Source organism: Martes martes (genome assembly GCF_963455335.1).
Source record: "Martes martes genome assembly, chromosome: 16".
Classification (NCBI taxonomy): Eukaryota; Metazoa; Chordata; class Mammalia; order Carnivora; family Mustelidae; genus Martes; species Martes martes.
In genome coordinates, this window is record NC_137904.1 from 63936951 (window position 1) to 63956719 (window position 19769).

At 67.8% G+C, this 19769-nt stretch overlaps 2 protein-coding genes across 5 annotated transcripts; one reads left to right on the plus strand and one right to left on the minus strand.

The window, feature by feature from the left end:
* The first annotated feature begins 1076 nt into the window (after positions 1–1076).
* FSCN2 (fascin actin-bundling protein 2, retinal) lies at positions 1077–6922 on the plus strand. The gene is made up of 5 exons (XM_080825493.1): positions 1077–2127; positions 5406–5562; positions 5882–6003; positions 6365–6532; positions 6678–6922. Exons 1-5 carry the CDS (start codon positions 1302–1304, stop codon positions 6881–6883), a joined length of 1479 nt encoding a protein of 492 aa, XP_080681619.1. The 5' UTR covers positions 1077–1301; the 3' UTR covers positions 6884–6922.
* A 2068-nt stretch (positions 6923–8990) lies between these two features.
* Positions 8991–18910, minus strand: FAAP100 (FA core complex associated protein 100). Of its 4 annotated transcripts, none has more exons than XR_013968159.1 (11): positions 18654–18867; positions 18392–18510; positions 16618–17597; positions 15360–15516; positions 13807–14579; positions 13564–13700; positions 12092–12208; positions 11358–11874; positions 10229–10315; positions 9749–9886; positions 8996–9514 (listed from the first exon to the last, which is right to left on the minus strand). XR_013968159.1 is itself a non-coding variant. In XM_080826385.1 (10 exons), the coding sequence occupies exons 1-9, from the start codon at positions 18816–18818 to the stop codon at positions 9755–9757; spliced, it is 2670 nt and encodes an 889-aa protein (XP_080682511.1). In that variant the 5' UTR covers positions 18819–18910; the 3' UTR covers positions 8991–9514; positions 9749–9754. The 4 variants fall into 4 exon arrangements, 2 of the variants coding, with proteins under 2 accessions (XP_080682511.1, XP_080682512.1); XR_013968160.1 differs by having other exon boundaries at positions 9002–9514; positions 13564–13703; positions 18654–18910; XM_080826385.1 differs by lacking the exon at positions 11358–11874 and having other exon boundaries at positions 8991–9514; positions 13564–13703; positions 18654–18910.
* Between the last annotated feature and the right edge of the window lie 859 nt (positions 18911–19769).

Sequence of the window (19769 nt, forward strand, 5' to 3'; positions counted from 1 at the left end):
TAGCCCCTGAGGCAGGTGCAGGAGACAGACAGGCAGGGTGTGGCTGGGCTGGCCTCTGCGGGTCCCCGTGGATGTGGCCCCCTGGGCTCAGGGAGGAGGGAGCGCAGCCAGTGGTCCCGGTGGCTGCGGCTGGAGGTGCTGGGTCGGCAGGGGTGGGGTGGGGTGCGGGGCAGCTTCTAGCCTCTCCTAGCCTGCCGGCCACACCGCTTCTGCTGAGAGGGCTTTGCCCCCCACACGCACCTGGGACCAGGCCCCGTAAAGACGCCGCAAGTCAGGCGAGTCGCCCCAGCAAGAGTTAGGGGTCCCCAGGCCCTCGCAGCAAGGCTGGCTTCACCACAGCTCACGCAGGGGAAGGGGAGCAGCCTCGTGGGCTCCTTGAGGTGCTTAAGGCACGGGGGGCAGCCGAGGCCTGGTCCTCTGACCCTGGGTCCGACCGACCGCCGGCTTCGGGACGGCCCCTGCTCTGTGCTCACACTCCGCGGACCGGGGCCCCCTCCCGGCCCCGCACAGCCAGGCCGCTTGGCCCGACGTGAGTGAGCGTGACCCTGGCTGGGGCCTGGGTGCTGGGATGGGGGCTCCAGGGCACACGTGGCCACTCCCTGGCCCCACGTCCCCTGGGTGCCACCGTCCCCGCCCCGGCCACCCTGGGGCAGGGGCAGGTCCTGGGCTGCCGGCTGCAGCCGGGGATGGCTGCGGGGGACGGTGCGGGGTTCCGGCTCCCGGCTGCCGGAGCTGGGGGGCCTCGCCGGGCTCCTGGCACCAGGAATCAGAGAAGCAGTAACTAGATCTGGTGGGGGATCTGGCGGCCGCCGGGGCGGAGGGCCGCGATCGGGTTGCGGCCTCGCTGGGTTTTCCACCAGGCAGCTCTCTCCGGGTCGGGAAGGAGCTGGGCTGGTGAGTCCGTGCACTGGGTCTGGGGGCTCTGGCGTGGGGCACAACGAGGAGAAAGCCCGAGCGGCGCAGGGGCCGGGAGGCGGGGCACAGGGCCGGGCGGCCCCAGTGAGGACGGGGAGGTGGTCAGCCCTCGGCGGGCGGAGCTCTCCACCCCTGCCGCCCGGGGCTCCGGCCACGGGAGCAGTGGCTGGAATCCAAGCTGGGGTAACAAAAGGCAGCCGCCGTCCCTAAGCCGGCGCGGCTCTGATCCGGCCCCCGCCCGCCCTCTGCCACCCGCGGGCCCGCAGCCACTGGCCAGAGGGCGGCGGGTCCATGCCGCCGGCTGGGCCTCGGGGGGACCTCGGGGGCCGTGAGCACGCGGAGAGCGCCTCGCAGGCCCCTCGCGGGGCGCTGGGCCGGCCCTGAAGATGCCCACCAACGGCCTGCACCAGGAGTTGAAGGTCCAGTTCGGCCTCGTCAACGACACCGGCCGCTACCTGACGGCCGAGAACTTCGGCTTCAAGGTCAACGCCTCGGCCCCCAGCCTCAAGAGGAAGCAGACGTGGGTGCTGGAGCCCGACCCGGGGCAGGGCTGCGCCGTGCTCTTCCGCAGCCGTCACCTGGGCCGCTACCTGTCCGCCGAGGAGGACGGGCGCGTGGCCTGCGAGGCCGAGCGGCCGGGCCGCGACTGCCGCTTCCTGGTGCTGCCGCAGCCCGACGGGCGCTGGGCGCTGCGGTCAGAGCCGCACGGCCGCTTCTTCGGCGGCACCGAGGACCGGCTGTCCTGCTTCGCCACGGCCATCTCCGCGGCCGAGCTGTGGACCGTGCACCTGGCCATCCACCCGCAGGCGCACCTGCTGAGCGTCAGCCGCCGGCGCTACGTGCACCTGTGCGCGCAGGAGGACGAGATGGCGGCCGACAGCGACACGCCCTGGGGCGTGGACGCGCTCATCACGCTCATCTTCCAGAGCCGGCAGTACTGCCTCCGGTCCTGCGACAGCCGCTACCTGCGCAGCGACGGCCGCCTGGTGTGGGAGCCCGAGCCGCAGGCCCGCTACACGCTCGAGTTCAAGGCCGGCAAGCTGGCCTTCAAGGACTCCGACGGCCGCTACCTGGCGCCGGTGGGGCCGGCCGGCACGCTCAGGGCGGGCCGCAGCACGCGGCCGGGCAAGGACGAGCTCTTCGACCTGGAGGAGAGTCACCCACAGGTGGTGCTGGTGGCCGCCAACCACCGCTACGTGTCTGTACGGCAAGGTAACGTGGGCGCGGCGGCCGGCCACGCGGACTGGGCTGGGCAGTGGCATCGTGTCCACACGGGTGGTGGCAGCGGGGGGCAGCACAAGGGGTGGAGCGGGGCGGGGGGGGGGGGGCTGGGGTCACGCATGGGGGTAGCGGCCGAGGACTGCTGGCTTCAGCATCGGGAGGACGGGATCCTTCTCAGGATCCCTGAGCCCAGACCATGCTGGACACAGGATGGCGGAGCCCCAGCCCGCTGCCGCAGGGAGGGGCGGAGGGCAGGTCCCGCCCGTGCTGGGCTGGCCCCCCCACCCCCTACCCTCCCCTTCTCTTCTCCTGCTCCATTTTCTGAACTTCACAGGAAATTGGGGAAGGGGCCACACACAGGCTAAGGAGCCAGTAGGAGTGCAGTGGGCAGGGCCCTGGTGCCCACACCACCCGTGCCTGACCAGTGGGGATCCTCACCCAACCCGGGGGCGGAGTGTGGAAGGACCTCGGGATCCCTCCGGTCTGGTGGCCTTCCCCGGGGCCCAGACTTCCTGGTGGCAGGCACGGTCTCTGCCAGCTGGGTGCAGCTGGCTGCCCGTCTGTCCTGGCTCATTGGCTCCCTGCCTCGCGTGGCCAGTGGGCCTTTCCGCACACCATCACATGCCTGTGAGCGCGAGCAATTCCTATTTCCCCCAGATAAAACCGGGCCCAGGCCAGCAGTTGAGGCTGTCCCCTGCGTGGGCCCCTGGGTCTGTGCCCCCAGGAGTGGCCAGGCACGCCCTTACCCGCCCCATTGCCCCCTGCTAGTCCTGTTGGCTAAGGCCCAGCCACGAGCACTCAGGAGGGGCCCCCCCGCCTGGAGCCAGGGTTCCCAAGGCCAGTCCTGCGCCACAACGGGCAGTCCACAAACACCTCCCGAACGCCTGTCTGGAACTTGGCCAGGTCCCAGGGCACGACGGACTGTCCGCCCTGTCCTTCCCGGCACAGGCCCTGCGGTCTGGCCGCACCATTCTCTGGCCTGTGGGAGTTGGCTGGGTTGTCGACCATGTGAACCGCGTCCTCCGTCGGTGGGGGAGGTGCACACGGGAGCACTTGGACGGCTCGGGCCGCGGGCAAGGCCGTGGTGCTGCAGGTGGTGGAGGGACAGAGAGCGCTGGTGGTGACGGCGAGGGACGGCGTATATGGGCTCTGCTTCCCCCCGGAGCCCCTGCACCCGACTCTGTCTGTCCGGGCCGCACCCCTACTAAGGACAGAGTCTGCCTTCTGCTGTAGAAGTCAGAGGCACCCCACATTCGCCTGCTCGCTTCCGGGCGTGTGACCTGCCCCTCCAGATGTTCAGAGGTGGACTTGGCAGCAGTCGACAAGGAAGCAGGATGTGCTTGTCCGTCCCGGGGGAGGAGGCGGCTGCAGCTGCGGGTTCTGCTGCGGGGTGGTGCCTGGATCCCAACAATGCTGCTGGTCAGGCAGCCCCCAAACCTGTCTTCTTCCCATAGGGGGTCTGGGAGTAACCTGGCTGGCCTGTGTTTCCCCACCCAGTATCTTTTTTTTTTTTCTTTTAAGATTTTATTTATTTATTTGGCAGAGATCACAAGTAGGCAGAGAAGCAGGTGGAGAGAGAGGGGTAAGCAGGCTCCCCGTCAAGCAGAGAGCCTAATGTGGGGCTCGATCCCAGGACCCTGAGGTCATGATCTGATCCGAAGGCAGAGGCTTAACCCACTGAGCCACCCAGGCGCCCCTCCAGTATCTTTTTGGGCTGCCCCCATCGGCCGGAGTCGGCTGTTTCTGCTGTTTCTGCTTCGGTCCCACCCTTCAGTGGGACAGTGGAGCTCAGAAAACAGACCCACGTGACTCAGGCCACGAGGACATCATCTCCTATAAATGGAAGTCTGGAGGCACAGGGTGGTGGGGACCCTGGCAGGACACCATCACCAGCTCCATGGAGTTCTCAGAACCCTTCGCTCTCTCCTCCTTGTGGAGCTGCTCTCGGGGGACAGCTCTGACCTCGAGCTGGTGGCCTTATGGTCACGAGACGGCTGCTGCGATTCCAGCAAACAGCTGTGGGAGTCAGAAACCCCTCGGCCAGTCTGTCTGGGGCGATGCTAGGGATGCCAGTGGGGTCGGCCTCCGAGGGGCCACGGTGCGGGCGTGCAGCCCGACTCAGGAGCCCTGGCCTCTTTCTGCCCTCAGCACCTGCAGGGACAGGTCTCCCACCCTCCTTGGTCTGTTTCAGTGTCACCTTCTCCAGGAGCCATCCCAGCCAAGGCCCACAGCACCCACAGGCCTCGGACAAACTGTCTGTTGTCTGTGTCGTTACTGCCGGTCACATGCCTGGAGCCTCAGATGCCCACTCAGTTCAGTGCTGCTGATGGGACGGCGGGGATGGCGGCGAACCATGTGAGAAGGGAGACAGAGACCTAACTGGGCGGCTTTGGAGGGAGCGACCTTGGGAGCTGAAGGACAGCAGATCCCACCCTCTCCAGCACACACGTGCCTGGTGCCCGTTCTACCTTCCTGGGGACAGGGCTGGACAGGATCTGGCCCTGACCCTCAGGGCCCCATTTCCTCCTGCTTCACCGGCTGGGCACACTGGAGCCTGGCCTCATTGGGGAGCTCTGTGATCTGTCACATCCCTGGAAACAGGGGCATGGTTTATGGGAAGATACTAGGGAGACTCTAGGGCCTGCCCTCTGCCCCCCATCCTGGGCATGGTTATCCCCAGTTGCATCCTTCCAGGAATCCCAGGCAGCGCCCCAGAGAGCCTTGCCTTCCCTCAGGGTTCCTAGGAGACCACACACGTAAAAAGGGGGGCTGGGGGGGCCAGTGGGCCAGGTTCTCCTCTGTGCCCAGGAAGGGACCCTAGGCCCCAGCTGGGGTCTTCCCCAACTTGGGCCATGGCTTGGGGAAGAAGAGAGACCTCACTGTGCCTATCCAGGGGCTTAGGGGTGAGTTATAAATAGAGGCTGGTGTAAGTCCTGGGTGGAGAGGGCAGTAGCAAGGAGATTACCTAATGATTAGCAGAGGCAGGGGATTTGCTGGCACAGAAGAGTCTGGCTCCTGGGGCTGTGGTAGGAGCTTGGCCAAGGACCTTCAGGGAACTGGACACAGCAGTCCACAGTGTGCCCACATGGCCATGGCGGCACGGCCTCCTACCCTCCAAGAAGCGCCTTCCAAATCTTAATTCCAAAGCGTTCTAGATGAGACCCCCTCCGCCTTCAGGGTTGCCCCAAGAGCATGCTTTTCCCCATCTTTCTGCTCCCCACCCCGCATCCAGGGAGAGGCGTGAGGGGCTTCCCATATCCTCCCTCCAGGGGTCAACGTCTCAGCCAACCAGGACGAGGAACTGCATCATGAGACCTTCCTGATGCAAATTGACCAGGAGACAAAGAAGTGCACCTTCTATTCCAGCACCGGGGGCTACTGGACCCTCGTCACCCATGGGGGCATCCACGCCACAGCCACACAGGTGTGAGTGCCCCATCCCCACCACCATGACCATGACCATGACCATGTCCATGACCACCACCACCACACCTCCTCCACTGCCCCAGTCACCACCATCTCCATGGTCTCCACCACCTCCACCTCCACCATGAGGACCACTGAGACAGCCCAGCCGAGAAAATACTCACTGGGCAAGGGGCAGCTCTTAACAGCGGTGGGTGTGTCCGTGGAAGGCAAGCGCCTGTCTCTCCCCCGGGGGTTGGTAGTGGACCTGAGGGGGATGGGAAAGCCTGACCCTGAGCTCCCGTCTTGCTCTGAGAGGACTCTACCCTGACCTTCCCAGTTCTGCAAACACCATGTTTGAGGTGGAGTGGCGTGGCCGGCGGGTGGCCCTCAAGGCCAGTAACGGCCGCTATGTGTGCATGAAGAAGAACGGACAGCTGGCGGCCATCAGCGATTTTGTGGGTGAGCACTCCTCCTCACCAGACCCAGGGCCCAGGGCTCCCTCACTGCTGAGCTGGTCCCTCCTCCCTGCCCAGGCGGCCCTTGGCCGTAGTCATCCCTGTGGGTCAAGATGATCGCTCTGGACGTCAGGGAGAAATCAGAGCCCAGAGCCCCCGACCTCCACTGCACATTTAGGGAACCTGGGGCTTAGCGGGAACAGGCTTCTTGCCAAGATCACACGAATCACGGCAACGGCAGATGTGGCCCGCGAGCGTCCAGGCCAAGCATCTGGGCCCTTTCTGCCCCCAGACCCCACCCATCCTGCCCACCCCGGGGAGGACGGCGGGCGGGCAGTGGCCCCTCAGCCCCTACTCCCCACCAGGTGAGGACGAGGAGTTCATTCTCAAGCTCATCAACCGGCCCATCCTCGTGCTGCGGGGCCTGGACGGCTTCGTCTGCCACCGCCGGGGCTCCAACCAGCTGGACACCAACCGCTCCGTCTACGACGTCTTCCACCTGAGCTTCAGCGACGGCGCCTACCAGATCCGAGGTGCGCGCGGGCGCGGGGGCGCGGGGCGGGGGCCCGGGCGGGGCGGGGGCGGAGGGGGACGCGGGGCGGGGGCCCGGGCGGGGCGGGGGCGGAGGGGGACGCGGGGCAGGCGCCCCGCCGACCCGGCCCCGGCCCCCGCCCCCAGGCCGCGGCGGCGGGTTCTGGCACACCGGCAGCCACGGCAGCGTGTACAGCGACGGCGAGCGCGCCGAGGACTTCCTCTTCGAGTTCCGCGAGCGCGGCCGCCTGGCCATCCGCGCCCGGGGCGGCAAGTACCTGCGCGGGGGCGCCTCGGGGCTGCTGCGCGCGGACGCGGACACGCCGGCCGGGGTCGCGCTCTGGGAGTACTGAGCGGGCGGCCCGTCCCCCATTAAACCGTGTCTGGGACGCAGCGGCTGGCGGGCTCCGTGGCGCCGCGAGGGGAGGGTCGTGCGCGGACGGCCCGCCCCGCCCCCCACCCCGGCCCCGGGGCTGCTCCACCTCCCCATCCCGCGGCGCAGGAGACGCGGGGCGGGGGCGTGTGGCCGGGAGTGGGGTCCAGCGGGTGGGACACCCCCGCCCCCGCCCCGGCAGGTGCCCCTGGGAGAGTGCAGGGTCAGGCCGGTCACAGTGTCTTGGGGGTGAGGATCCCGCCACGCGGATCTCCCCCACCAGGAGCGGGGGCTCAGGAAAAACCCAGCGCGCCTGGGGTGAGAGCGACCCCGCCCCTCCCAAACAGGGTGCGAGTGGCCAGCCCCGGGGAGACGGCCCCTCTCAGCCCTGCACAGCCCCGACAGGGGCCTCCACGCCTCCCCCCTCCCCCCCCACCCGCCCCAGACAGGCCGGGTGGCAAGACAAGGTCTGTGGTCCAGCAGCCAGCAGCCAGGCACTCCCCAGCCCCCAAGGACCCCCACCGAGGCTAATGCCTCTTGGATGGGTCGGGTGACCCGGTGGGAAACGTGGAAGCTGGGGGTGGGGACCACACACGCGTGGCCCAGAGCCTGAAGGGAGGATGAGACCAGATGCCCTGTCCCTGAGCCCAAGCCCCTCCCCGTGCCTGGGGCCCCGAAGCCCCTCCAGCGAATCCAGCCAGTGTGGGCCGTGGGGACTGGGGCGCTTTGGGAAAGGTGTGAGAGGCCGGGGCCGGGCAGGGGCGCCGGGAGTACAGCATGGATATGCCTGACCAGAGTGGACAGGCAGGGATCCTGACCCCCACCCACAGCCTCTCCCCAGTGCCCGCCTCAGCCCAGCCTCACTGCCCTCCTCACTGCCCTCGCCCAGCTTTAAGGACAGAGGGGCTGGACCCTAGCCGGCCCACTGGTCAAGGGGGGGCTGAGTTAACCCTCTGAGCACCAGACACCAGAGCCTCGAGGCAGCAGAGAACAGGTGGCTGCTTGCCCCACGGCCTGTGCTGCCCCCTGGGGGCACCAGGGCAGGAAACGGGGGCTCCCCTGCCCAGTGCTTGCCCACAGTGATCACAGCAGGGGGACTCCCTGGGTGTCCCCGACTTCCCTTCGCTGGCCTCTGCCAGGAGTGCACTTGGCCTCAGACCCGTGCTGAGCGAAGCCTACGCGGCCTGGGGAGGGGAGACCGGGAAGAGTGCCCGGAGGGTACACCTGGGACAAGGAGGAGGCGGGGACTGTGTGGAGGCCACTCTCCGGCGGCCGGAGCTGTGGGGGGGGGGGCAGCGAGCCACACGCAGCAGGGGCGGCCAAGGGACTCCCGTGCTCGGTGCAGCGGCCCGTCCCCGATGGGGCATTGACAGGGCAGCCCAGCACGAGGCTCCTGGAGCGGCTCCAGCTGAGCTCTGTCCCGTGTCCCACTTGTCCTCGCCCCCCGCCCATCTCTCCCAATTTACAAAGGTTTCACAGGATTCCACTTTATCTCCCGTCCACGGGTCGGCTGCCCGGCTTGCGTGTCTCCTCTTCTGGAGACCAGGTGGTGGGGCTCAAGGGACTGCTGCCTCGCCCGCCCCACCAGGGGCCTCCCGCCAGCAGGCAGGGGGAGCGCCCTGTCCCACTACTGCGTCTGCATCCCTGGGAGGGTGCGGGCTCATGCCTCACCGGGGTCATCCTGGTCAGCAGCCTGGCGGAGGTGGCAAGTGTGCCTCGGGCGTCATGTCGGAGCTGGACAGTGGGGACCAGGGGCAGCCCAGCCAAGCCCTGGCGCTGGGGGACACGCTTCCAGCGCTGCTCTGTCCACAGCCGGCGTCTGTGCCCACCACCGCCTCTAGCATGTGGTCTGTGTGGTCTCCCAGTCTCCCTCCTTGGAGACGGCCTGTCCTCCCTGGGAGGGGCCCTTCGCCCAGTGCCGGGAGGCTCTCCCTGGCCCCCACGACCACGGAAAAGACCAAGGCAGGGTTCATCCAAGTGCACCCCAGGGGAGGCCCAGAAATGCAGTCAGAGCTGCTGCCCCCAAACACACACACACACACACACACACACACACACACACACACACACACACACACAGAGTGACGCCGAGGCAGCTCAATGGGGAGCAGACTTCTCCTGCAGCAAGGGGGGTCTCGCAGCCCCTGCATGTACAGGAGAGCACCGTGTTAAGTCCAAACAGGGGTCACCCCCCCACTGCTGGACGCACCAGCACTGGAATGCCGCTGAGTGGCTGCCCAGGCCAAGGGGCCCTGGAGACAAGGCACAGTGCTGGGCACAGCCCCAGCCATAAACACCTACTGGGTGAGTGTCGGAGCCACAGGAAAGCAGTCCCAGTTGGTGGCCTCAGCAGTGGCCCATAAATGAGGGGCCCCGAGAGGGACAAGATGGTCTGTACTTGGGGGAGCGGGCAGTGGGGCAGCAGGGACGACAACAGCCATAGCCAGGAACCCCCAAGTCCCAAATCCAGAAACTTTCTCCGGGGCCCCTGTGGGCTGCTCTGGGGCCTGGAGCCTGACTTCTGGGTGGGGGGGAAGACGTCGTGGATCCAGCTTCAGTGCTCCAGGCAGCGACCGCCAGGCACAGCAGGTTCAGCAGGGGCCGTGGGCAGCTACCGAAGGGGAAGGAACCCTGTGTAGCGGCTGGGGCCGGGGCGGGCTGGGGGCCCACGAGCGCCGCTTCACGCACGCCCCAGAGCAGTCGTGGGCCCCGTGTCCCTAGCGGTGCCCAGCCCACCCGCCTCCCCCAGCCTCATGGCCAGGGTCAGGAGCGGGAAGCAGCCTCTCGTGTCCTGGGCTTCTCTCCATAAAGCCACGAGGGTGCTGGGCTTGTGGGAGGGGCCCACCTGGGGTCACACCAGGAGGAGGCTGGGGTTGCGCAGCTGCCGGTGCACCTGCAGGAGCCTCTGGGCGGTGGCGTCGGGGCTGCCTTCGTCCTCCGTGCACAGTCGGTCCCGCAGGGTCTGCACCTCCCGCAGCAGGGTCTGCCGGTGGGGGCAGCAAGCTCAGACCCCCCACCTCGCCACTGGGCACGGCCCCTCTGGGGGACAGCCGTTATGCACAAACCCTACTTGGTATGTGGCAGGTGACCCAGGAGTGCAGGCGACGCACAGCCAAGCCCCTCCCCAGGTGACAGGAAGGTCGGCAGGGCTGGAGACGAGGAACCACACCCACCCTCCATTCCCCGGGCCTCCCTGGCTGAGCACGGGGCAGGGCCCCCCCACTGTGCTGGGTGAGCCCTGTGTTCCCAGAGGATCCCAGCCAGGGACGGTGTCACGGAGCAGGCCGGCGGGAGGCCGTGGGGATGGGAGCCGGAGGGGCCTCACCTCGTAGCTGCTGTGGGTCTGCTGGAGACACTGCACACGGAGGTCGGGCGGGCCGGGGCTCCGGGCACCTCGCTCCACAACCATCCTCTGGGGGCAAGGGACAGGGAGGCTGCAGCCGGTGCCCAGGCCTCCGGGCGCCTGTCCTCCAACACCACGCCACCGCCTCCAAGGGCCCCTCTGTGCCTTCCACTCCAGCCCTAGCCTGACGTTGGAAGACTCGGAAGTCGTTCTCCTAAGTTCCTGTCACCCCCTCCCACCTCTTTCCTCATCCCCACGGAGCGGCCTCCCACCACCCTGTCTCCCATCCTTCATCCCAGGCCCGGTGCCCACTGCCCTCACGGGGGCCACCCAACCTGCCCCATCAGCACAGCCCCTCAGCACGGCCCCGTGTGGCTGCTGCTTGTCCTGCGTTCTGGGGGAAGCCCAGGATTAGGCAGCGAGGCCCCCACCAGCCTCTGCGGCGGGCACTGCACACTTGGCAGGGTCCCCCAAACTCTGAGTGGCCAGAACACACACTGTTCCCAAGTGCACTCCCGTCACGGGGAGCAGGGCGTCAGCTGACAGGACAGACCGGGGTCCGCAGCCCACAGGAGGGTGCCTGTCAAGGGACCACCCGCAGCCCTCCCTGTCATGGGCCAGATGCATGTGGGAGCACTGCCCCAGCAGCTGAGAGACTGTACTTGGACGTGGGGCCTTCACAGATGAGCTCATATGGGGGGGGGACCCAGGCCTAATAAGAAGCGATCGGAACACAGGAGCCCCTGGGTGGTGGCACGGGGACAGCTGTGTGTGGGTGCGGGAGAGAGGCCTCAGTCTCGGGCACTGAATTCCTGCTGTTTGGGCCTGGTCTGTGGTTGTCACGGCCACACCAGGACACTCTTCCCCCAGCATCACGCTAACCATGTGGCCCCTGATCGTCGTGCTCAGCCGGGTCCGTTAACGGCCTGATGGGGAGACCTCAGTCTAAGAGTCTCTCCTCTGAGCAGAGGGAACGGGAACCACTCTGGGGACTGGGTGTCCCTGCTGGGCACCTGAAACTACATTCCTGAGCTGCATGAGCCTCAGTGGGCCCATCAGAGCGCCACACAGGGGACAGCTGGGGGGCCACAGGCTCCTGAGTGACGCCCACCTGCTGGGGGCACCGGTGGGTCTGAAGCAGCAGCACTCAGGTCCCCATCGAAGCCTAGAAGCGTAGACTGCGGGTTCTCTGATTCTCAGGGTGCGGGGTGGGGCCGGGGAAGGTGCACTGGTGAGTTCCCAGGTGGGGGGACGGCCGCCGTGGCAGACTCCTCTGGGGCTGCTAAAGCCGCAGAGTGGCAGGAGGAGACGGCCAGCTGGCCCCAGAGCCTGGGCTCCACCGGGCCAAGGCACCGGGTGCCAGACGTCATCTGGAACGCGAGCACCTTCTCAGATCTGGGAGTTACGGCCACCAGAAGGCAGTGCAGCCCCGGCTCCCACGCTGGGCGGGGCCCCTGTGGTGTCTGCGTGGTCGGAGGACTCCCGCTTTCCGGGCAGAGACGTGGGGCTGAGTGCAGGCACCTCAGCGCAGGACCCATGCCCGGTACACGCAGCCCCGGCACACGCAGCCTTGGCACATGTTCTCTCTGCACAGGCGCTGCTCGGTCAGGCGAGTTGCGGGCCTGCAGCTGACCGCGACAGGGAACACGCACACGGTCCTCCTTTAGTGGCCTGAGAGCTCACGGGAGCACAGGTAGGGTCTGCCACGGAAGAACCACCAGCACGGCTCCCCCGCACGGCCCGGACAGGCAGGAGCAGAGGAGAGATGGTCCTGCAACCCCCACACAGGCAGGCCCACCCCCAACAGCCAACCCCCCCCCCAGCTGCCCAAGCAGCCCCACACACCTGCAGACGCCCGATGACCGCGTGGTGTGTGCCGCACATGCTGGCCGGAGAGGAACTCTCCACCCGGATCTCCACGGTCTGCAAGGGCCCCGCTGCACCCAGGTCGGTCACGGCCACCTGCCACACAGAAGAGCCTCACCGCCCACCCATGGCCCTGCCCAGCCCCAGCCCAAGGGCAGCTCCACCTGCCCTCAAAGGCCCTGGTGGCCCCCACGCCCAGGCCTGGGTCTCCCCACCCGACGAGAACTTGCATCAGAAAGACCAGCTAGCCACCCAGCAGTCACCCAGCTGGAACACGTGTGCAGAAGTCCTGTTCCCTCAGAATCTAGAGCCACGGCACGCACTCTACGGCCAAGGGACTCTGTGCCCACCCGCCAACCCCGGACAGCCCATGCCTGGCTCCCCTACGGCGCACTGGGCATCCCGGGTCACCTAACAGCAGGGCCAGGGTTTCAGAATGTGAAACAGGGAGCAGGGTGGGTGCTGCATCTGCCAAGTGCCCCCCCGCCCCCCAGAAACTCCAGCTGCAGGAAGCTGAAGATAGAACCGGCGAGGACAGGCCACGGGCAGGAGAGGCCGCGGGCCAGGACATGCTGGCTCATTCTCCACACACAGCGCCAAGGACGGGCCCCACCCGGGAACTTAGGAAGGCCGCTGCTCCTGGCACTTCTTCCTTCTGGAACCCTGGGGTGTGTTAGGGCTGTGAGTGCTCACGAGGCCAAGAACACTGGTGGAACCATCGTCAGGGCCCAGAATCAGGGCCCAGGGACGCCCCGACCTAGACACGCTGGCCTGGCCTGAAAGGCCCTGCGACAGCCAGGGACGAGCCCACCACCTTGGGGACATGTGTCCTGGCAGCCTGGGCTGGTCCGCAAGCCCGCTGGGTGGTGAGAGTCTGCCAGATGTGGCTGCAGGCCTGCCACCAGCAGCACGTTGGGAAGGAAGGGGTGTGTGAGTGAGGGGCCAGAGCCCGGGCAGGCCAGCGCGGTGTCTCGGCACCCCCGGGGGCAGCTTCCGCAAACCGGCAGGGGTTTGGGTGCCTGAGGACCAGCGTCAGCAGGCCCCGCCCCCGGGGGTACTCACTGCTGCCAGGCATAGCCAGGGAAGTCGGCCACGAGTGCCAGCAGGGCACAAGGTGGGGCCCCCACGTGAAGGTCAGCCCGGTTCCCACAGACCCCGAGTGCCAGCAGGGCACAAGGTGGGGCCCCCACGTGGAGGTCAGCCCGGTTCCCACACAGACCCCGAGTGCCATCAGGGCACAAGGTGGGGTCCCCACGTGGAGGTCAGCCCGGTTCCCACAGACCCCACGGCCCCGCGAAGGCTGTTCCAGCAGAACCAGGCCTCAGACAGCACACATCAGGAAACTCTATGCAGTGGGGACCGGCCACCAATCCCCTCAAGCAACGCAGACACAGCTGGCTTGAGGACGCCACTCAGAGACGCTTCTCCCCAGGGTCTAGACCCCCACGTGCCTCTCGGACGGTAAGGTGCACATCAGCGCCATCTGGAGCCACTCCCTGGACCGAGGACAGCTGGCGGGATCGCACGACGTCCAGGGCGGCGTTCTCTGCAAGGAGCCACTGCAGGGCGGCACAGCCCAGGGACGTGCCTGCTGGACAGGGGGGCGGCGGTGAGTTCAGGCAGGGCCTGTAAGAGGGAGGAGCCCCATGTCCACACGTCCTGAAGCCACAGCAAAGGCATCCAACACCACCGACCTGAGTGATGGTCCCCCAGGGCAGCCCTCAGCAGCTCTGTGGACACTTTGATCGTGGCCACTGACGGAGGCAGGAACTTGGCCTTCAGAGAAGCAGGTCCTGCCGGCTCGCTGCGGGGCCCGAGGACAGATCCCAAGAAGGTGTCCACAGGGTCGCACACGGGGCCGAGCAGCCCGGGGGCCCGCGTGTGGGGTGCGGCCAGGCCAGGGAAGCGCAGGCACCAGAGCATGTCCACGGTGTGCTCGCTCAGGGGCAGGCAGACACCGTCCAGCTCGGGCAAGACATCGGAGGGGCACTCGTCCAAAGAGGGGCCCTCAGAGGACTCGGAGGGGGCAAGCGCCCCGCCCACGACGTCCCTGAGGCTGTAATGGAGCGCGCAAGACACGGTCAGGGGCAGGTGCAGGACGCCATCCTCCCCGGGGCCCAGGGGCAGCGTCACTTCCCGCCGATCGCCGGGGCCCAGCCGGTACACGGGGACGGTGTAGGTGGTGGCCACGCTGGCCACGTCGGAGTCTGAGGCGGCGGCGCGGGTCGACACCCGCACACACAAGGCCCAGCCGCGGTCCAGACTCAGGCCGCTACCGTTCTCCAGCTGGCAGGTGGCCATCAACACGTCCTGCAGCTGTGGGCGGCTCCAGGCGGTCGTCACGGTGCACGAGATGGGCCTGGGGCTCTCCCGGCTGGACAAGAGGATGCAGCTCACGTTCATGGCTTCATTGAGACACGTCAGGACCTTGTTCCGCTGGTCAACAGCCTTCCTCAAAGCAGACACCCTGGAAAGAATGAAGGTGTCACCCGCGGGACAGTTAGGAGGCAGGCCGCTGGGCCCCTCGTCCCCTACTCCCAGGACTGGAAGGCACCAGGACCTCACTCCTTGCCGTACGCCCCCTGAGGAGCGGGCCACTGCCTCGGGGAGCAGTGCTGCAGCCCCGGCCATGCCGAGCCCTGCCGCAGCGGCCCCCAGCGTCGGACCCCGCCCCCTCCCAGGCCGCGGAGCCCCGGCGGGGCAGAGGATGGGGCTGCCACAGCCCACACCCAGCAGCCCTGGCCTGCTCACTGGGCTCCCGGCCACTGGCAACCTCGTCAGGGCCGTGTGGCCCAGGGGCGTCTGCACGTCCCTGGCCACGTTCCGGGTCGGGGCCGTCGATCCTCTGCGGCAGCAGCACGACGGCCCAGAGGACGGCAGGCGCTTCAGAAACGACCCGAAGCCACGGGGCGCCGCACAGAAGGGCAGGCAAAGGCTGAGCAGGTCAGAGGAAAACACCGCTGGGCCCCCGGCTGGGCCCCCCCCGAGACGGGGAGGCAGAGGCCTCCGAGGAGAGGGGGCCGCTGGGGGAGAGCCGAGGGACCAGCAGGGGCCGTGTCCTCCCCCGGCTAACAGGGAAAAGCTGCAGGCGGGCTATGGAAACGCGACATCCCTTTCCCCCGACGCAGCCTTCAGCCATACAATGCGCCATCTGGGGTTCTCCCTGGGGTCAGAGGGCTGGACCCACGCCGCCCCCACAGACGCAGCACCAGCCTCCGCCCCAGTCACCCGCAGCACAGTTGCTCACCTCTCAGAGACGGTGCCGATCCCAGACAGCAAGTCCTTAATCCTCTGGCCAGTACTGGCCGCAGCGGCTCTGGTGGGGCCCGGCACCTCCGAGCTCAGCTGCAGGCAGCAGGTCATCAGGCGGCCCCTGGTGGACAGGGCCAGGAGCCTCACACCACCTGCAGACGCACACCCGTGAGACCCGGTCACCGGGCGGGGGAGGGGCAAAGCTGCTGGGGGCACAGGACGGAGGTCATCAGCGGGCCGGCCCCCGGCAAGGAAGAGAGGGTCCCGGAGACGGCCCTGAAGAGCCCAGACGCGCACCAGGGGCCGGGCAGAGCCCCTGCCCACGTCCGTCCCAGCACACATTCCGAAGGGTCCTCCCTAGGGGAGAGTGCTGGCACACAGCTCAGTGCTGTGGGGAAGGGGTCTGGGAACGGGGTCTGGGAAGGGGGCCGAACAAGGACCCACGTGGCCCGATCAGCCAGGTGCAGCTGGCCTGCCACTGCCCCTATGGTCTGCAGAAAGCAAGGCAGCGCACAAGCGCCCCGTTCTCGCTTCGCACTCACGGGGCCTTTCCAGAAGCCTGTGGTCTCTCTAGCATCATAGCAGGAAGGGTCCCCTTCCCTGCCCCTGGGTTCCATCTCCTGCAACTGTCTGCCTGTCCCCCACACCCAATGCCACCGAGGCCCCAAGCCCTGGGCCGTGGCATGGCAGCCCAATAACGAGGCACGGAACACGCGTGGGCCGTGCGGCAGACTGGCGCTGCCAACCACGCGGCCATCCTTCCCGGCGGCACAGACGTTGGCCTTGTCCGCGCTTCCTCCGTGAGGAATACCACCCCGTGGGTCGGGGGAGGGGGGCACTGTTCTCGCCCCCCAGCGCTGTCCGGGGAAGACGCGTCCAGCACGCAGCGCCAGCAGAGCGGCCGGGGGCAGGCCACACAGGAGGCGGGTGAGCGCTTCCTAGCCTCCAGAAACACGCCGGCCTTGACCAGAGCCTTCCCGGGACTCCCCACCACAGAGCACCTGCCAGGGAGAGATGCCCCGCCCCTACCCACACAGGACACATACCAGCAGGCACCCCCCGGCCCCCGAGGCAGGTGTCAAGCACCAGCCTATGGCAGCTGGGGAGAAGCCTGACTGTGAGGTTTGCCAAAGATGAGAACAAAGCAGGGAGGCGACGATGAGCCAGTTCACGGCGCAGAAGACAAAAGCGGAGAAATTCCACCCCCCAGCACGACAGGCTGTGACATCTCGGGCTCACGTAGCACCTCGTACCTTCAGGCACCTCGGACGACACCGAGAGGGTGACCACGCTGCAGACGCCCAAGCCGGCTGGACACAGCAGAGACGGCAGGCCTCCCAGGCCCCCGTTGGGGACACCTCCCTGAGTCAGGTCCACGACACAGAGCTCCGAGGTGGTGCTGTGGTAGACACGGCCACCTCCGCCACAGGCCGCACAGAGCACGGGCCCGGGCAGCCGGTACTCACGCAGCTCCGGCACCAGAGTCCCAGCCTCGTCCCAGCCGGCCTTGATGGCCAGGACCCGGCCATCATGACCAAGTGCCACCAGGCAGTCAGGGCGTGTGTCTTCCACGTCCTCGGGCGATGACTCTGTCTTCACGGCCCCGATGAAAACAACGGGTTCCTCCAGGTGATGGAGGATCTTGACAAGGGCCTTCGGGTCGCCAGGGGACAACTTTGAGGTGACCAGGGTCTTCAAGACCACACAGCAGAGCTGGCCATCGGGGAGACCACAGAGGATCACAGGTGATTCCAGAAGGGAGGCATCAACTCCAAAGAGTAGCCCAAAGAGAGCCCGTTCCAGCAAGAAGCCCCCAGAGCCCCACGCACGGCTGTGCAGAGCGCCGAGGCCCGCTGGGGACACACAACACAGCACTGGGAGGAAGTGGGGGGCTGTGGGATCCCCAAGGGGCCCAGCGAGGGGGCTGGAGGTAGACAACTCCACCTCGCCGACCTGGCTTCCGGGTCTGGCGTCCTCTCCCGGACGTGGGCACTCAAACAGCTGTACCTTCCAGTGGACAGGGCCCTGTGCCAGGGTGACGAGCTTATCACCAACCACAGTGAAAGTACACAGAGTGGCATCTGGGAGAAGGCAGGCAGCTGGGTCCACAGAGATCACAGCGCAAGGAGGCTCGCCGTCCTCACTGTCCTCGCCGTCCTCACTGTCCTCGCCGTCCTCACTGTCCTTGTCGTCCTCACTGTCCCGGTCACCCCTGTCATCTTGGTTCATAGACCTTCAAAAACCAGGAAACTCTGAGAACACGACTAAGCTGTCTTCCCAACAAAGCACCACTGAACACACTGGGCCGGAGTCTTCCCAGGCAGTGACCTCGGTGCCTGTTACGGCCCCTCAGCACCGTGGGGAAGGCCCACCTGGGAGCAGCTGGCCTGCCACACGACCTCCCGCCTGCCCAGGGCTGCTGTCATGAGCACCCGTCACCCTGGGACACACACAACAGGATGTACCCAGGCTTCCAGAAACGGGTTCAGGCGGAAGGCTCTCCTCCGTGCAGAACTAAACCCCCCACCCCCACCGAGGTCTAGTCTCTGAACCGCCCCCCCATTTTTAGGTCCTGAGCCAGCACTGAGCATAGGCCCGCGTCTAGACCTGCACTGGTGCACGGGAGGGGCCGAGCTCCTCAGGACGGGCCCCCTCTAGCCTCAGCGTTCAGGGTGCGCTGGCGGTGACCACTAACTACAGAGACCCACCTAAGGCCAAAGGGGACAGCATCCTGCCTGGGGCTGCACACTGTGCAGCCTGAGCCCCATTTACTAAGGATTCTCCTCGAGATGAGCCTGCTGGAGGATGCCCAGGCTGGGGGCCGGGGGCAGCCCAGACTTCAGAGCTAGCCCTGCGTCCTCCCGCCCCACAGGGGACGGCTGGTGTGTGCTGCGACCCGGATCTAGGCCACGCAGGGCGAACAGGTGACAGTGGCCAGGGTAGGGAGGCCAGGGCCAGAGACAAGGAGTCGTCCACCTGAGGCCGTGCTGGCCTCCGCCGCCTGTGCCGCCCACTGTTCCCGGTCACCTGCTCTCCGGGTCCGGCGACAAGCAGAAGATGCCCTTCTGGGCGCACAGGACGTAGAGCAGCGGGGGGACGGCCGAGAGCTCCAGGTGCCGCACCTGCGCGGGGAAGCTGTACACGGCCTGCGCGCGGGGAGAGGGCGGCGTCGGGTCGGCCGCGCGGAGGGCGGGGGGAGGCGCGGCCCAGCACCCGGCCTCCGAACCCGCGGCGCCCTCGGGTCCCCGCCCCCCCCGCAGCCTCCTCCCCCGCGCGGCCCCGCGCTCACGGTCAGCAGCCTCCCCTCCTGCTCGTAGACGGAGACCCGCTCGCTCCCGGCGGACACGAAGACCGCGGCCCCGTGGCACAGCACGCGCGGCCGGCCCGCCGCCAGGCCCCCGAGCGGGCAGCGGAAGCTCTCGAGGTACTCGACCCGCGGCTCGAGGCCGGCCATGGCGTGGGCCGGGGGCGCGCGGGGCGCGCGGGCAGGCAGCCCCGTCCGGGGGCGCGGGCGCTTTACGGCCGCCCACGTCGCGGCGCGACCTCGGCCGTAAAGCTGCCCGGCGGGGGGCGGGGCCGGGCCGGCTCGCGGGCTCCGCGGCTCGGGGGTGGGGTCCCGGCCGGCGCTCCGGCGGGTGGGCGGGGGCGCGCCGCTGCGGGGAGGCCCGCGGACACGGCGGGTTGCCAAGGGGCCGACGTGTGTGAAGCCAAACGCGGGGCACCCCCCGGCCTGCGCTCGCGGCCCTCGTCCGTCCTGCGCGCCGCCCCAGGCGCCAGCCGGGGTGGGGGACCCCGCGGCCTGCAGCCCCTCCCACGCCGGTGCGGGGCCTCGGGGTCCCGGTGGTTGGGGCCGAAGTCGCGTCGCGCCTCCCTCGTGCGCCCCGGAGCAGGGCCAAGTCCGGGACCTGCCAGGACGAGGGCTCCCTCGGGCCGGAGCCCGGAGCCGGGGGCAGGCGGCCCGCTCCGAAAGCGATTTTGTGGGGTTTCGGGGAGCGGCTAGATTGCATGGGCGATGGGTCACCTCCCTCTGAGCAGCGGAGTCTCCGATGCCCGCTCCTCCCTCCACGCCTGGCCACAAGCCGTCCGTGAGTGTGTTGGTTTGGCTGGACGATGGGTCACAGCACTCAGTCTGGGGATGAGGGGGGAGCGAGACACCGGTCACCCTGGCGGCCCCCCTCATATTCCCCAGGGCTTTGGAGAGAGCTGCTGACCACAGAGGGGCCAAGTGCTCTCTTCTGGAGAGCGTCCCTGAAGGGTGTCTGTGGACGGAGAGGTCAAGCACACCTCACTCCTTTAAGCCATGGGAGAACCTCCAAGGCTGGACACCCGTGAGCCAAAGAGGCGTCTGTGGGGAGTGACCGAGCACAGCGTGCTGCCAGACGTCCCCTGGGCTTGGACTGAAGCT

What these genes read in the sequence shown, in the direction of transcription:
- FSCN2 (XM_080825493.1), top strand. Translation starts at nt 1,302, where the DNA reads ATGCCCACCAACGGCCTGCACCAGGAGTTGAAGGTCCAGTTCGGCCTC. An exon ending in CTACGTGTCTGTACGGCAAG is followed by an intron (nt 2,128 to 5,405) that starts GTAACGTGGGCG and finishes TCCTCCCTCCAG; the next exon opens with GGGTCAACGTCTCAGCCAAC. An exon ending in GGCCATCAGCGATTTTGTGG is followed by an intron (nt 6,004 to 6,364) that starts GTGAGCACTCCT and finishes ACTCCCCACCAG; the next exon opens with GTGAGGACGAGGAGTTCATT.
- FAAP100 (XM_080826385.1), bottom strand. Translation starts at nt 18,818, where the DNA reads ATGGCCGGCCTCGAGCCGCGGGTCGAGTACCTCGAGAGCTTCCGCTGC. An exon ending in AGGAGGGGAGGCTGCTGACC is followed by an intron (nt 18,511 to 18,653) that starts GTGAGCGCGGGG and finishes CCCCGCGCGCAG; the next exon opens with GCCGTGTACAGCTTCCCCGC. An exon ending in ATCGGCACCGTCTCTGAGAG is followed by an intron (nt 14,580 to 15,359) that starts GTGAGCAACTGT and finishes CATTCTTTCCAG; the next exon opens with GGTGTCTGCTTTGAGGAAGG.